This window comes from Ischnura elegans, chromosome 9 (genome assembly GCF_921293095.1).
Source record: "Ischnura elegans chromosome 9, ioIscEleg1.1, whole genome shotgun sequence".
NCBI lineage: Eukaryota > Metazoa > Arthropoda > Insecta > Odonata > Coenagrionidae > Ischnura > Ischnura elegans.
Genome location: NC_060254.1, coordinates 17,456,237 through 17,473,135, shown reverse-complemented (window position 1 = coordinate 17,473,135; position 16,899 = coordinate 17,456,237). Strand labels below are relative to the sequence as shown.

The 16,899-nt window shown below is 41.3% G+C and overlaps 1 protein-coding gene across 10 annotated transcripts in view; it reads right to left on the bottom strand.

The window, feature by feature from the left end:
* LOC124166112 (semaphorin-1A-like) overlaps window positions 1-16,899 on the bottom strand; it is a 915,056-nt gene that overhangs the window by 241,410 nt on the left and 656,747 nt on the right. For all 10 annotated transcript variants that reach the window (XR_006866398.1, XR_006866399.1, XM_046543761.1 and 7 more), the window contains exon 4: window positions 15,574-15,625. Coding sequence is in view for 8 of the 10 variants with exons in the window: in XM_046543761.1 (XP_046399717.1) it covers window positions 15,574-15,625 (52 nt within the window). In the remaining 2 variants the exon portion in view is untranslated. The remainder of the gene's footprint in view (window positions 1-15,573; window positions 15,626-16,899) is intronic.

Here is a 16,899-nt window from a genome sequence, read left to right as displayed (position 1 = left end):
ATTTAATTCCCTCAAGTGTTCCGGGGGAACCGTTGACTGCAAAAGAAGTGTCCTGACTTCGTCGGTCTCCCGCGCTGCACCGTACGAGCAAGTCATTATTTGCCGTCTTATTTTATACCACCTTCGCACACGGCTCAAGCTTATCCTTCGATTTTTACGCCAATCACACCTCCGTTTACGCAGATCTAGCCTAAAACTTCTGCGAATCTGGCGTCAAAATCAGGCGCGCCATAATCGAGGCAATATGATGTCTAAGCCTCCCTGAATATGGCCAACGGCCATTCTCTTCTCCCGATGCGATGACTTCTCCCTCCTTTGGATCTCACACACACGCATAACTGCTCGGTCCGGGCTCTGACGTCAGCGATGATTATTAATCAATCGAAGAGGAGACCACATCGCCTTATCCGCTCACCCGTGACTCTCCGGGAAGGGGGTGGGGGAAGGTTAGGAGGGGTGGTAAGGGACTGGTTTCTGGAGAAGGAAGGAAGCTGCTACGGGATTGGCCCCCCCACAGTTGGGAGGTTCTCCACATCAGATCGTTGCGTATTGAAAATTCGCGGTTCACGGCCTCAGCCGACCTCATATACCATATGACTCTCATACAGGTGTACTCACGAGTCATGCTCGATACTTTACGGCTCGATTCAAAATTAAGGTGAGACAAATTTGAAAGCTTGTTCGTCAGAAAAAATAAACTAAACTAAAACATATCAGGGATAAAATTAAGCTTGTTTTATTGCTAGATGGCGTCAAAAGTTTTCATTTTTTTAATACTTAAATCGCAATAAAAAAGATGTTTTGGCATAAATTCATTTGATAAGTAACAAAGCACTAAAAAATTCTTTTTGAAACTTATTATTGGTCATTCAAGTAAAAATGTAACACCTGATATAAATTAATAAGGATATCATACAACCAGACATGACAATAAATTTTCTCGCGACCGAAGATAAACCTTCCGCGGAAGAGCCAGAAAACTGCGCTATTTTCAATCCTAACGCAAAAAATAGCTAAAATTGCAATAAAATTTTAAACTATTCCACTAAAAATAAAAACGTTTTGCTGATGCATGATTTGTTTTCGTGCAACCTAAAGATTTTCCAAACCACGGTCTAGCAAGGTTTAAATATACGATAAACAAGCAACATTTTATGCAGAGAAAGAAAGATAGTACGAGTATTTTCCGAAATACGATAAGTTTTATATCCTCATTTCCCAAATCACACCTTTTTAGATTGTGTATGTAAAAACATCTCAGATGTTGTCTCAGAATGCATCTCAGAATGTTTCTTACTGTAATAGCTCATTAACTGAAGAGTTTTGCTGAATGTTCACAGACCATAAACGATTTCAATTGCTACCCTCATACACTCGTATAGGGTAGGAAAATTAGTTTTGAATGCCCTTGCATATTGCCCACAGCCCTTTCCTGCCCATTCCATCTGAGCAAATAGATTCGTTGTCTTGCTTCAGTGCAATAAGTGGTCGAATCCCTTTCCCCTTCTTCCCCTTCAGTCCTTCCGCCTCCTTCGGGCGATCTTGATTCCACGAATTCCTCCCCATCCATCGCCCCATTTGGATCATTTACTCTCTTTCCCATCATCCACCGCGATCGCCTTTCAGTTTTTCAACTATTTTTACCTCTTTCCTTCTTCCCCGCACGCTGAATAGCAATTTGGCGACGCATTCCGTTTCCATGACTATCTCCAGAGGAGAAGGAAAGAAATAAACAACAACAGACGAAAAAAAAAGACTCACGATATGCGATAAAGCTGAGCGGCGGCAGCGTTTGAGCGTTCTTTATGAGCCTGCCCATATTTTGATAGATCGCGTCGCGTGAGTATTCACGAGCTCTCCGATTCTTGACTGATTTCTCTTTGGATTTTTTTATCATCCCATATTCTGACAGATTTAGTCCCCTGAATGCATCCGTGGGAAAAATGAGTGCTCTCGAAAATTCATAGCTGTATTCGACGTGGCTCATTACTTCGATAAAATACCCTATTGCTCGTTTTTTTCACTGGATGATAAATGCGGTTTCCAGGAATTCAATTTGGTCCTGTATCTGTTGACAGTTTCCCGTCTGGAAAACATATATGCTCTTCGCATGCCTGTAGGGTAGTGCGTGATTGAAAGTTAATATGAAATAAGTACAGCCCTTCTTCCAATAAATTGACCCCGAGAAATAGAAATTCGTCGGTGGAATAAGCCACGAAATCCTAATCTAAATAATGACTTCATAAACTGAATGGACTTTGAAAGGATCAAATACCAACCTCTCGTGATAAATTTTTAAGATGATAAATACTGACGAAGTTTTGATAATAGGTAATGCTGACAGAAATGTCAAAAGCACTAAAATCCAACTTATTGCTATCAGGGCGATATTGGGTTAAGATGAAACCTCTGCAATGAAGTACTACAACAGAAACTTTCAAATTATTGCTTTTTAACCTCTAAAAATTGAGTTTTCATACGAATTTCCCAAGAGAAATAATACTTAACTTCAACGTATTAATGATACGAGATGAGATGGGGGACGGGTAAAGAAACAAGCATCAAATTTCTATTCCCAGATGGTTTGACATGGCATTGACTATAACCGCACTAGTATCTAGAAAATGAGTTCAACCGATGGCCGTAGTTTTAGTTAGGAGACAGTTGAGTCAAATTTGAGAATTGAGAATTTGAGAAGTGAAACAAAAGACGTAAAGTTTTGCATAACTTCAAGATAAAGCGGCGGTGATGAGGTACCTTCTCAAGGCTCTGGATTACGCCAGGATTTTTTTTTAATTTTCATTTAAATCATACTTCAATTCGCAGTAGTGCAAACAATCTTCGTCCGCAATGCCAGTAACATAATCTCGTCAAAACAATGCAACGATTACTGCGAGGTAGCAAACGCAAGGAAATATAGGAGGCATAAATAAGAGGCTTCTATTCACTCGTGGCTGTTACTAGCAGAGGATGATCCCCTTTTCCCATTGGGAGGGAGGGGGAAGATCTTACGACTGTATAATGAGAGGGAGCGGAGGAAGAGGGCGAGGCTTCGGCAGGTCATCGTCTTCCACTCACACCACCGGGGTGTTAGAAGGGAGATGAGAGACCACTTCCCCTCCACTCCTTTCACTCCCCTCCCCTCCAATGACCTCCCTTCCCCCCTCTCTATCCCCCATTTCCACGCGACTCTCTTCTTTTTTCAACCCTTTCGCTAACATCGCCATCAGCAACCACTGCCACCCAAACTCATCCTCCAATCCTCTCTCACTTTCCGCCCATCCTCCTCTATTCATTTCGTACAGAACGACAACATTTGAACTAAAGCAGCAACAGTGCATAAAATAACACACGAAGTAGGCGATACGAATGTAGTCCAGCACCAAGATTTTTTCGGCAAGTGACAGTACTTAATGTCGGCAGAAAATGGGAAAAATAACTCAAGTTTACACGCATTAGACCCAATAGGCGGAGGAGGTAGTCGCGCGTTTAGGACAAGGCTAACAGTCTTATGGTACAGATAGGGTTAAGGGTGACGAAGGCGGTTCGATTAATAGTATCGTTACCCGGTGAAAATCCCTCAAAATGTGAACTAATCAGCAGTATTTATTTATAGGGTGTACACTGTGCTGAAATTTCCATTCGTATATACCTGAGAAAAATGGTGATATAACCATCTCAATAAGACTTTAATACAAAATAGGAAAAAATAACACAAAATTTGCACGCAGTCCTTTCAAACTTTGTTGCTTCACTGTATCGTTAGGACCGCTAACCATAGGAGAAATTACAGCTATTAATAATAGACCCAATAATGTCATTGATGCTGGTATTATTTTATGACTTATGAGAGAATGTTTTGCGCTTTCGGCATCTATATTCCACCCTTAAGCTCCCATTTCTTTGCCCCAATCATCATCCAAGTCATCGCGATTACTCCTCCCCCCAACAATGGTCCAACAACCCCTATCTCCCCGTCTTTTTCCTTCTCCCGTTCGAGACCAACACCACTGCATGGAGAGGGGGAAGGTTGGGGAGGGGAAAAGAGGGGGGTAGTCGTCAAACCGGTCGCTGAGGTGGAGCAAGCGAGTCATCACGTACGATATAGGGGGGGTGGGGGTAGGGAAGCTGGAATGAGAAGACGGAGAAGTAAACGAAAGAGGAGGAGGGTGGGGGAGAATAAGACACTCATCCACGTATTTCTGCGACTGCCATATTCAAAATAAATACTTTTAGCAAATGTTGATTTTATTTAAAGTTTCTATGATTATGGGTGTCATCCAAAGAAATTAATCAGTATGATTTGGGTATAGAAATTAGGATAATACGATCCTTATCTTTTTCTATCTGCCTGAGCACGCAGAATGTGGGAAATGCGATCATCATAATTTTAAACTTGTACCTTTTCCAGCAGACTGAACTGACTGCACCGCCATTTTCACGTAACTAACGTGATTTATCATCAATTACAACATTAATTCGCTACCTAATGATTCTAAAGGATGTCCGATGACGATCCGAGTTTTTTTTTGCCACGATACATATGCTGCGGCATAAACACTTTTATTTGTTCGCCGGAACGGGATACATATATCACACTATTTATCAATATCTTCGGTGTGCTTAGACAAGTCTCGCAATGGGAACCTGAATTTCCATGAAATATATGGTGCCAAAATATGGGCATTTGGTAAGAAGGGCGAGGCAAGACTGGAGGCGTTCAAGGAATGGAGAAGAACGGAGAAGGTGAAGTGGATAGAGGGGAAGAGGAACGTCGAAATCCTGGACATGGTGGGTAAGGATTCGGAGCTTCTAAGATGAGATACGGAAGAGAAAGAAGGTTAGTAGGAAGAGCAAAGTAATTAGAAAGAATATTTTATAAGCGAGGGAGGGGAAGGAAGAGAATATGATTTATGAAGGAGAGTACACCTTTTTTTGGAATTAAAGGGGAAATCCAAGTTTGGAGGGGACACAGTCCGGGGTAGCCTGAGAAATACTCATATTAATCTTTCTTAATGGCTAAATAAAAACAATAATAATAATTGTTTGGGAATATAAATTGATCAATCCCTTAATAATAGAAAAAATAATGCACAAATCAAGTGCTATTATAATTAAAATATTTCATTATTATAATACAGGTGAAATTCACAAGTTTTTGACGAATAAAATGATCAATAAATATATATTTAAACAGGGATTCTATCTTGCAATTAACCTTACACAGTATACCTTATATAGTACGGAAACGATATTTTAGTGGGAATGAGTCGATGGGGTATAATTAGGAGAGCATCTTCAAAAATTTTATTATGGTGATATATACTACGTATCTAGGACCACCCTCTTTACAGGAAGGATACAGAACGATGTGCGGAGAAGGGGGTTGAGAAACTAAGGGGGGTGACGAGGGGAAAGAGGGGGTAGGGGTCCGCCCTGAAGACCCCTTGTCGAGTCCGCCGTTCGAGTCAGAATTAGATTACTGCGAGTTTAACCTCCCATAAGAGTTTTAAAGAAAAGGCGGAGAGGGGAGGGAGGTGGGGATGGGTTGCTAAGGAACGGAAGGGGAGGAAATTATAGCCCCACCAACCTCCCACCTTCACAAACGAACTCCCTGACTGGTAGGTAAAAAAGGAGGAGCGTCTGAAAAAAATAAAAAGAAAAAAAAGGCACCAATTTTATGATTGTTCGAGGCAATAAATTTCCATCGTGGTTATTCCATTATGCTGTCGAGCGAGCGGATACTTGAGAATCTATCAGTAAGCCCCTCTCTTGTTTTTCTTTCGGGAGAGTACGAAAATGGGGAATGTCACGACAAGGCAGCCGGATTGGTCCATTCCACTGGATACGAGTGCACTCCGCCGCTACAATTACCCCTTCCCGGCGAGACGCAAACAATTCGAGCCGTGAACATTGTGTATAAGATGTGCTTTCCTCGCGACGAGTCGGGGAAGAGCGAATGGTCCATCAAAGTTATGATACCGGTGAAAGGCCGGCTTCGACGCGAAACGCCTCCGCTGCGGTCCCCTCGGCGAGAGGGATGGCTGCATGGGAGCAATTTCGAAGAATAGCCATCGATCAGGCGGAGCGGAGGGAATCTTTGAGTCAATATGTTAGGGGGAAAATGCCTCACTTCGGCGCAGGGGATCCATTAACTATTCAAGAAAATCGTTTCGACGAAAATATTTGCGAAAACGTTGACTTAAAACGAGCTGCCAGCAATTTTAAGAGCTAAGTGATCTCTTCCTAAGTGATTGAAGCGATTTCTCACAGAGCAATTTTAACCAATTTCTCAGTAGGTATACGAGACGAACGCTATACTTTTTCAAGTACACTGATAATTAGCGACCGTCAATTTTATGTAAGAGGTAATATTATTCTTGATCCCGATGCAACAAACGACTTTGCATTTAAAATGAACAAATGAATTTTTATTGCTCTTTTTAAAGAATAACTACTTTTTTAGATGTCTTCCTGAATCGATGGTTCACCACAATGAGTCAAAGCGTAGTGATTTAGAGGTATCCCAACAATTTCTCTCTCTCATATTTATTTTATTGTTTATTGATCACAATATCTGTATTTTTAGCTATTAATTTCCGGATTCCTTTTGTATGTTTGGGCAAAAAGAGAGGGAGCCAATCGTATCAAAACTGATCAAATATTCATGCTTACCACAGCCGCAATTACGGCGTTATGTTTTTTTTAGTCAAATAAGCGAAGGATGTTTAGCGCAATCGTTAAAAATATCTAATAACATATCCGGGCTTTACTTTTTGGAATTTATTCATTACTATTGAATCCAGTTCGGACTAAAAATAAAAGTGCTAATCTCTAAAGTATTAGGCTCAGCTTTGTGGAAGTTCATTTCAACAATCAAAAAGAACAAACTTTCTATTTATCCACCAATTTATTTTCGTGGTACAGCTAGTTTCGACACAGCGACGTCATCCTCGGGTACCTGGAATAAAAGTGCTAATGGCTACTCAAAATATTTTGTAAAAACAAATCATTGAAAATACCACAAATTTCTCATTTATCGCTCTTTGAGGCCATTATGCCTTTAAGGGCACCAATATGAGACGCTATTTATAAATATTTGGGAAATAAAAACCAAATTGAAAATGACTAAAGGATACCTACACAAAACCTATGCTCGCTTGACGCCAAAGGACCTCACAGCCCAAGAATAGGGTGGGAATGGGTAATTAGATTGTTGGAAACGCCTTTGTTTCAACGGACCGCCCTATCTCATAGGAGGTTATTCCAAGGGGTGTTAGAGGGTGGAAAAGGGGTTGGACGTGCACGTCACAGCAAGGGGCAGATAATTCCTTGAATAAGGATGCCGTCGTCATCACCATCTCCCAACCTACCCCCGCTGCCCAAAGAAATAGTGCAAAAAAATTGGAGTGAAAAGAGGTGGGGTTAGAGAGAAAAGAAGACACTTAAAGGGGGTTGGAAAAAAGGGGAGACAGTGGCTGTGGCAATAAAAGGGGAGGGAAATAGCGGAAGACGAAGAAGAGAAGGAAAGGATGAGACAAGAGCTGCTCTTTTCCGTCTCCAACCGTCTCCTCTTCAACTTCCTCCTTCCCGAAACAAAAAAAATGCTGAGAAAAAACTCTATCCCTCTTAAGTAATGGCATTTGAAAGTTCAAAACGAAGGACGGCTAGGTGAGAGGACACTTAAGGAAGAAGAGATGTAGCAAAAGGGGGATGATTATTGCCTCTTCATTCCGATTTTCATCGATAATAATCGAAGTCGAAATACAGCGAATTGAATGGTTTCCCATCATATGCATTATAATAGACGTGTTTAACACAAGAGCAGCATATGACGATAACGTAAACAAAATAACATACATAGTCGAAATGCATCGAAAAAATACACAAGCATTCGAGGAGCACAACATTCATTTGGAGCACAGCATAAATGGAGATAATTCAAGGTTCACACCATTAAAATATCAATTGTCTAGGATGAATGATTAAGGAGAAACGTCTGATCATCTAACTGACTGAAAAATGGCGATGAACAACATTTTAATTCAAGGATATCTTTGAAAAGAAGTTTAACGAAGCGAACCTGATGAGAAGAAGAATTGGAAGAGGATGAGAAAAGAGTTGCTCTTTTTCTTCTTCGGCCATCTCCTTTTCCACTTCCTCCTCCGTGAAAAAAAAAGAATACAAAACGCAATGTCTTCGGTAATGGCGTTTGAAAGTTCAAAACAAAAGGGAGTTTGGCAAAGAGGAGAGAGATGAAGAGGAAGAAAGAGGGGTATGAGTGGAAGCCTCGTCTGTCTTTTTTTAATTCCCCGTTTTATTCGCCAAGTGGACGACGGACGGGAGTCTGTGCTGTCAGTCGGTAGGAGAGAAAGAAAGAAGGAGAAAGGGATGACTGCAGCGGCGAGGGACACTCTCTTGAAAGTAGGGAGGAAAAGGGGGGCGACCCCGCGGGAGGAATGCCCTCGTCGCCCGCGGAGAACGGAACAGCGGGATCCGGAAAAAAGGAAGAAGAAGAACGAAGGACAAGGTGGGGCTCATCTTCCGCCACAGCGGAGGACTGGACTGCCACGATTGAAGACGAAAGAAGAAAACGGAGAGAATGAAAACTTTAAGTAAAAGAAATACCACCCTCAGAATCCGAGGCCATCTTGTTATTACCGGCGGGCTTAATAAAGGCGAGTCGGCTGTCTGGAGTGGTTGAGTTCCCAATGCTGAGTCAGAGATAGAGGAAACATTAAGTATGCAACAATAACGGCGCGTAATTGTAGGAACATGCGCGGGTTTTACATAGGTGAATAGTGAGAATTAAAGGAGAAAGGTACAAAAGGAAGGAAGGGAAAAATTAGCAAGGCAATGCGGACTTTTAAATAGAGCAAACTCCTGTATGCAAGGGAAATAAGAGGATTCATTCCCCGAAGAAAGAAATGTATGCGGCAGAGGAGAGTCGCGCATATTAAAAAGGGAATTAAAACGATCATTAGGTTAGTGCAACAGGTAGGGCTCATAGATGAACGCTGTATTCGAAATGAGGCGCAACGAATAGAAAGCCAAGGCGAAATAATAATACGAACAGGGCATAAAAATATAAGAAAATTCAGTACTGATGAAAGACGGCTACTTGGAAAACGACATATTTTAATTGAAAAGTAGCATACAGAGGCGAATTTTCCAAATCCATCATGGGAATCTTCTCTTGAAATGAAGTTACACGTATAACAAGACTAGATAGAATGATATTTATGGAGAACTTAAAATACAATTAAGTTGGGAAACAGAAAACGACGTATTGTAGTCACAATTCACTTGACGTCAAAAACATATGTGCAATTTTCATACGCAACAGTACTTACCCGAATGAGGTATGAATGGATAGGAGCGGGAGTCAGCAATACAACAGATTTTCGGGGAAGGCCAATAAATATCCATACAAAGGAAAATTAAGTAGGCGGCAGAGGGACGGGTGTCGGAGGTACAAACACAGGAGCAACTTAGTTCACACTTGGGCAGGCAGCGGCGAGCCGGGGTTAAGGCGAAAGTTCAGAAACAGTCGTGTGTAGAGCGGAAAAAAAGGAAGAAATGAATGGGGGGGTATTTTTGGGGCTCATCAGGACGAGATAATGACCCATCGCGAGGGAACGCGGCAATCAAGGAACAAAAGATATACGAGCGAATTGCTCGGGGAGAGAGAGAGAGAGAGAGGAAAGGGGACGATATAAAAGCAAAGAAACAAATTAGAGATGAGAGAGAGAGAGAGCAGGCGAGAGAGGGAGAAGCATAGAATTAGTGTCCGAGCGAGGGCTAATCACAACTCGCAGGAGCCCTTTCACTCAAATCTTCGAGTGAAAGCACACGGCGCGGATGAAAAGGCATCAGCGGAACCATATAATCCAGGCACGCATTCGTGGAATTAACGGAGGCGCGATAACAAACAGCGCAACCGACTCAGCGATGGAATGGAGTGGAAGAAACGGTAAAAATCGGGTCTCTCATTCCTTCAAGATGACTGCGGGAGGTTTATTTATTTTTTTGCTCCTGGTCAACGCGGATGATGAGCGATTACGGAGGATGAACGTGACAAGCAAAACACTGCATAACTGCACATCGATGAATAAGCACAATTCCAGAAAGAAAAAGACGGAACGGGGAAAACGATAAGTAATTTTAAGGCCGTCAGAGTATCAGCTCAACGATAATAATTGCGAGAGAAAAGGCCACAACTTAACTCAGTCTAAGAGTTAGATTGAGGAAGAGTAGAGGATGGGTGACCACACTCATTTGATGCCAACATACCTCGAGTGTCTAAATGGTGGCATGGTATAGTGTCACGCGACTTGGGAACGATTAGTGAATGCCGTATTACTGCTGTGCATTTTGATGTCAAGAAAAATCATTCAAGGAATCTCGGGGCCTTTTTATGGTGAGTAAAGTTAAAAAATTATAATAAATTAAATGCTCTAAGATCAATAATATTAATTTAATTAATAAGGTAATAAGGTAATAAAATTTTATAATCTCGTGCGAAGTCGTAAAAATTGGTACTTTATTTCATTCAAGGCAACCCTGATTGATTTTTTAACACTTTGGCATTGAGAATGATTAGTGATTATCCATTGTAACTATGATGGTGACACGTATGGTTCACTGAACATGAAATTCATTACTGCACATGAAAGAACACGATCTATTCCTTTGTATACATTGATGCAAGGTAAAAAAGGGCGAGATTAAAAGGCCACTGAATGACTAACGCAATAATGACTTCAAAAGAAAATGATTAAACGCAGAAAAGTTCGAAACTAATTTCGACGGTAGACGAAAATGATTCGTGATTACAGGGAGTGACTGTCATAATCAACAATGCATAACTGAAAACGGATTAGGAAGCCATTTCCTCAATTTTACGTCGAAGGAACGAGAAAAGTGTTCACTTTTCCAACAGTTCCTTAAGACAACTTATAGTTAGAGTTTTTTTTTACCTTTGCCAAGTTCAAATTTTATTTAAGGAACTATCTGATACCCAGAGCAAGTACTATCTCATTACCAATTCCAATGAAAGTAGACACCAATTACGAGACTTAGATTTCGTGTTGATTAAAACGGCAAGATATTTAAAAACACTTCGTTAAAAGAGAAAAAAATGAACGATAGTAGATGAAAGGCTGCGTGAAGAAAGGGAGAAAAATATGCTTAATCAATCCTAAAAATCACAAAGATTGCGACAAAAAGTGAAGCTCGTGTAAAGGAATCCAAGGGAGATAAGAAGGAGAGGGTTGAGAGAGAGAGAGCAAAGAGAATAAGCAGAGGAGAAAATAAAGAGTCTAGTGAGAGTGGGAAGGGAGGACTTGAGATGGCAAGAATGAGATACGTAAGCGACTCGAGCGTCTTAAAGGACGTTGGCATCTCTTCTGCGCTGCTCGAAGGACTCCAAGGGAGAGAAGTGAAGGGTGGAATAGACGGCGGTCTCCCTCTAAGACACTAAGAGAACCAGGGGAGAGAGTCAGGTGCAGGCCTCACGAAGAGAAAAAATGAGCGGCGTAAATGTAGCGAGATAGGAGCAAAATGAATCAGGGAAGGGCTTGGAAATGGACGCGTATTACGTTGATGTGATAAGACGTTACGCTCGCCTGTCAACATAGCTTTGATTGGTTTCTTGCCATTAGGTGTAAATTCGCAACTTCATCCCAATAGCACTGGAATTTTGCAAAGTTTTACGGAAGACTTAACTCTTGCGTCATTATAAATGATTGTTGTCCTTCAAAACGCACTGATTTGTTCTTCCTCTTCGGTGATAAGTATTATCAACATTCATATTTAAGAGGATAAACATTCAAAAATTCTATATTACGGCTGATCCATTATAACTCTTTTAAAGTATTATGAATTCAACACTCTTACTTTTTTCCCTCTAGCCAAGTATCAGTCAAGAGTGGCCCCTCCGACATATTTAACTTGAATTGCCGTTAGTTTCCAAACCGCTAGATTAAATGCACTTTCCTCAAATATGATCTATTTGCATGTTCAAAACTTATGGAGAGACTTATAGAGAGCAATATAATGTTTTCCTTAAAATAAATTAAGTAAAGTAACAGCAAAAAAATAATTTTAACTACAATGTAATCTCACCTGAATGCCATATTAGGAATAAAATGTCCTAATATTGAAGGTAATCACTTTAATAAAGAACTAATAAAAATGATCGTTTGACCTTCAAAATAAATAAGATGTTTCCAATTTTTTAATATTTTTCTTCGCTCCATATCCTAGCTGTAGGCGTAACCGAGAAATAAATGAATGAAAAGATACAGATGATGGCATGTTCACACGTCGAATCTAGTCCATGAGTCTTTTCACGCCTTCTTTCCAAACTTAGTGTACGCTGAAGAGGGTTTCACCCCAATGAACAAGCTATGCCTGAAAACACACCGTACGAAATGACGTCGCAGCTCTCAGAATATGGCTGAATGGTGTTTCAGCGCAACATTGATTTTGCAAATTTTAATAACTAATTTCTCACTTAACACCTCGCTATTCTCATACTCAGGATTAAGGCTAATTGAGGCATATTGCTTCCCAGAAACGAAATTGCATATACTTTAAACCCCGCGTCAAAAAATATCCATGACTTTAATTACTTTTCCATACTTTTCAGGGTGAGTGGCCACCCTTATTGAGAAGTATTCGGTTAGTACTTAAAGAATGAATAAAATATTGCCGGGGGAATGAGGATGGAGTGAAATGATATCATTCCGGGTGCGAATGGATGACGGCACAAGAAGTATGAGTGACGGTGCTCGGTGGGTGGGTGTTGGTGGAGGGAGGGTATGGAGTGGGGAGAACGGATAGGAGAGGGGTGGGGTTTTTTGACGGCTGGGAAGCTTTCTTCGGTTATCGGGCGCGCGACGCTCCAGAGAAGAGGATTACTGCACGAAAAAAAGACGACGTTGAGGCGCTAGAGAGAGAGAGTTACAGAGGGAAGAAGAAAGGGCCGGGGGGAGGAGGTGGAGGGAGAGATATATACGCGGGAGAGCGGGGTGTTCGGAACGGCGGACTCTAAGCCGATTCGCTCCGCACAAGGAGAACTGCTCGCCCATCCACTTCGGCCGCCCTCGGCGAGTATTCTGAAGACAGGGAAAGGTGGATGGATACCGACGAAGAGGAGAAATACCTAGAGGGAAAGTGAGGCGAAAGAGATGGAGGAAGACTACTCCTTTTCTTTTTATTTTTTTTTTTTTGAAAATTTAAGGCGAGCCTTAATAATTTCTCATATAATTCAGTTTGGTGTGGTGGCTAGAGTGTTGGCTACCAAATCTGTGGGCCCGGGTTCAAATCCCGGTGATAGTCGAGATTTTTTAGAGATTGCCCGACTGGCTTCGTGGCGGGATCGGATTGGTGTAGTGGCTATAGTGTAAGGTGGCGGAAAATTTTCGCTAAATATCCGGTCACTGATTGAGTGCGTTGTGGAGGGCAATCTAAGTATAGCACTCCGTCCGCCGGATGGGACGCTATGCTGTGGTCCCCTTGGCGCCTTTCGTTAAGAGCAGGCTGAGGCGACGCCGGATTCCTCTGCACCCTTCTACCTCTATTGGGCAAATGGTCTTAACCCTCGGTTGCCTCCTCCAAATACCATAGCACATCATCTAAGGCCGAAGGGGTTAGTAAAAATAAATTTACCAGATAAAATACGTCTCGTCCACCATCTACAGCGTCTTCTTATTCATAAGGTGAGGAAGGAGTGCGTTGAACCTTTTGAGGGAGACGTCGAAGATTCAAGAACCACCCGAGGGGGAGAGAATCTCGAGCGAAAGGGTTAGTTGGATATGACGCCTCTTGGTGCCGCTGATGCTGCAAGCGATGCTTCAGTCTGAGTGTTGCGAAAAACTTGGGAAAGAAATTCCAAAAGATCTCCGTTCAAATAAATCTCTTTTTAGGATTTATTTAGAGCATACATCTCGATTACAAGATACAACCTAAAATTGAACTAAAGCTAAGAATTAAAAAAATACCCGTACTTTACTACTACTAAAACGAAAAGGTTACCTAACAAACTATAAAAGTATGAGAAAATGCTCTCCTCCGTTATCCAAAACTCAAAACCACTTGCACGAGCCAACAAATCCGCGAGAATGTTAACATCATGAATATTGTATACAATGTGAAATGTGAAGGGTTTCGTCCGCCATTTGCTCAAATCATTCCATACTTCTCTCGTTTTTCATTGGCTTCGTGCCCAGGAGATGGCAGCACCTGAGTTAGGATGCCAAAGATTTCGTGCTCCCCTTTGGGTTGGCTACGCAAAATTTGGCGGCCCAAATCCATGCTCTCTAATGACAAACGAGTTGAGACACGGCTTTAGCTAACTCGAAGCTCGAGTGTATACGTTTATTCGCTCGAGTGTATACGACGGTGAGTTCGGGAGGCGCTTTGCAGGGCTCTGCTGGTAGCCGCCTCCGAAACTCTGTCGGAACATCGACCTGCGAAGATTTCTCGCGATCCGCTCAGGACGTGCACCGGCCCATGACCGCAAGGGATGAACAAGACCAAGGTGGCAGAGAGAAGGAGAGAGGCTTCCGGCTGAAGAGGGGCCACATGCATTCTACCGCAAGGACTCCTGGGACAGACACCGCTGGGCGGGGACCAATCCCAGGGGGGAAGGAGCGGTCACGCGTCCGTGATCCGCTCCCGCTCTGAACCAACCACTCAATACGTGCAGCTCTTGCACTGTTGCGATGAATCTTTCAAGGGATTTCGACTGGGTCAGGCTCCACATTTTCGTCGACGTTTCTATGGAATACTTTTCCATCGTCCTCAGGGCTGATTAAATCATCATCAATCAGCCTTGGGGGCGATTGAAATGTATTCCATTCAAACTTGGGCGGAAATGGAGAACCTTAACCGGTCATAAGGCCACGAAAGATTCATCGTATCCGAAAACATTACGGGTATTAAAATCCTTTCTAATATCTTTGTAACAAAACTGTGAAAAGGAAGTTTTCATAACGCCTTCCTGCAAAATTTGTTATTTTCCTAAAGCATTATGACGCTCAGTGAGCACTACAGATATGAAAGAATCAAAAAAACAATGGTAATTTTAATTAATACCTATGAAAATGTGAGAGTTGAAATTATTTTATCCAGAAAAGTCGAACCCTCTGGAATTACTATGTTATAACGAGCCATTGACTGAAAAATCCGTCGATTACTCTTCTAAATGGATCTCAAAGCTGAGAAAACTGACGTTAAGATGAGAATTTTTGGAAAAAGAACGACAAACCCTTTAACCAACGAGAGATTGGTAATTTAGAAATAACATGAGTAGAGTACAAGGGCAAGGACAAAGAAAAATAGAGTTTCCAATCTACACAATGAAATCAATGGCACTGATCTACTGGAATGGCTACGCAGTATTAACGCTAAATGGATATATGTATATTTTTACAACTGGATAACCTTAAAAACACAAGGGTTGCCTGTTAAATTATGTATATCTGTCATAAAACATAGGAATATTAAAATCAGCACTATGGAACCAATTATTGCTTGTAGATTTTGAAAGTAAATATCTCAGCTTACCTGATCGGTGAATTCCGTCAGATCGTGGAGGCTAATATTATACACGATGTTCCTGAAAATAGAAGAAAAATGGAAAATCAGTCGTGTTTCAAAAAGCAGAAATTCACAGCATTATATAAATAGTGAATAAAACTTTTATCTTAAACCAACACAAAAAGATGAAAAGGCAAAGTAATGATGCAAGGAACTTGAAAAGTTAATCAGTTAATCGTAGAAATAATTTACGTTGGATGCACAATTAAAATAAAAAAGGTTAAGAAGTAGACATTTTACAATGTCTAAGTCATAATGTATGAATTTCATTAACTTTAATGTCCACTCGTTTTTAGTTAATAAAATAATACACAAATATACGTCAAATTCAACTTTTTCCGGAGAGATATCGTGAAATATATCGATTGATAAACAAAGATATCCTACTTTCTACTAATATTATTTAACAGCTAACAACATGTGTTTCGATTAATTGATCATCATCAGGAACTTCGATCGTACCTGATGACGATGATTGCAAAGTAATTGAAACATGTGTTGTGAATGTGCTGTTAAATTAAATTAGTGGGCAAATGTATGACCCCATATCAGTAAGCATAGCAAAAAAGTTGAAAATAAAGACTTCTACTATGGCTGTAGTTTATGAGAATATATAGCTGGGGAGAGCAGGATAAAACAGCGGGAGAGAATCCGTCATCACGGTGAGGAATCGACGCGGATCGATTGGCTGACAGGGTGAGTAACGTTGAGGCAGCGAAAAACCTGGGGGCATATTATCCCATCAATCACAGGCTGCACGCAATTGGATCCTCCCGCACTAATGTCTGCAATTCCTCAAACGAAAATGTTGGCAATCTCCCTCACACTCACTCAGCTGGTGAATTCAGAACGATGGATCCTCGTGGGAATATAAAAAAAAAACCTAAAGATATGGTCATCGTTATAAACATCCCTCCTACTCATATCCCAATAGTGACCCGAGACTGATGCGCTACCATTATAAGCATTAGACAAGGTGTAAAAATTTTCCAACGGCCTCCTATCCAAACTATGACTCACTTTTCCCTCGAGGGCAATTTGCGTGGTCTTAGCAAAGTGCCCCACGGAGGAGGAGAGAAGAGAATAATGAGCGGGATATTACAAAAAAATACATGAATACATTATCTGGAGGAAAAGGATCCGAGAAAGGAAAGATAGAAGGGCAATCCTTTTCATAATTTTTTTTCTTTCCTCGACGAGCAGTAATTTCGCCGATCCCACAGATACTTCTTCCGATCCCTTATCACTAATTTTCCACACCCCTGCCCTCAGAAGGCGCTTGCGTTAAATCGA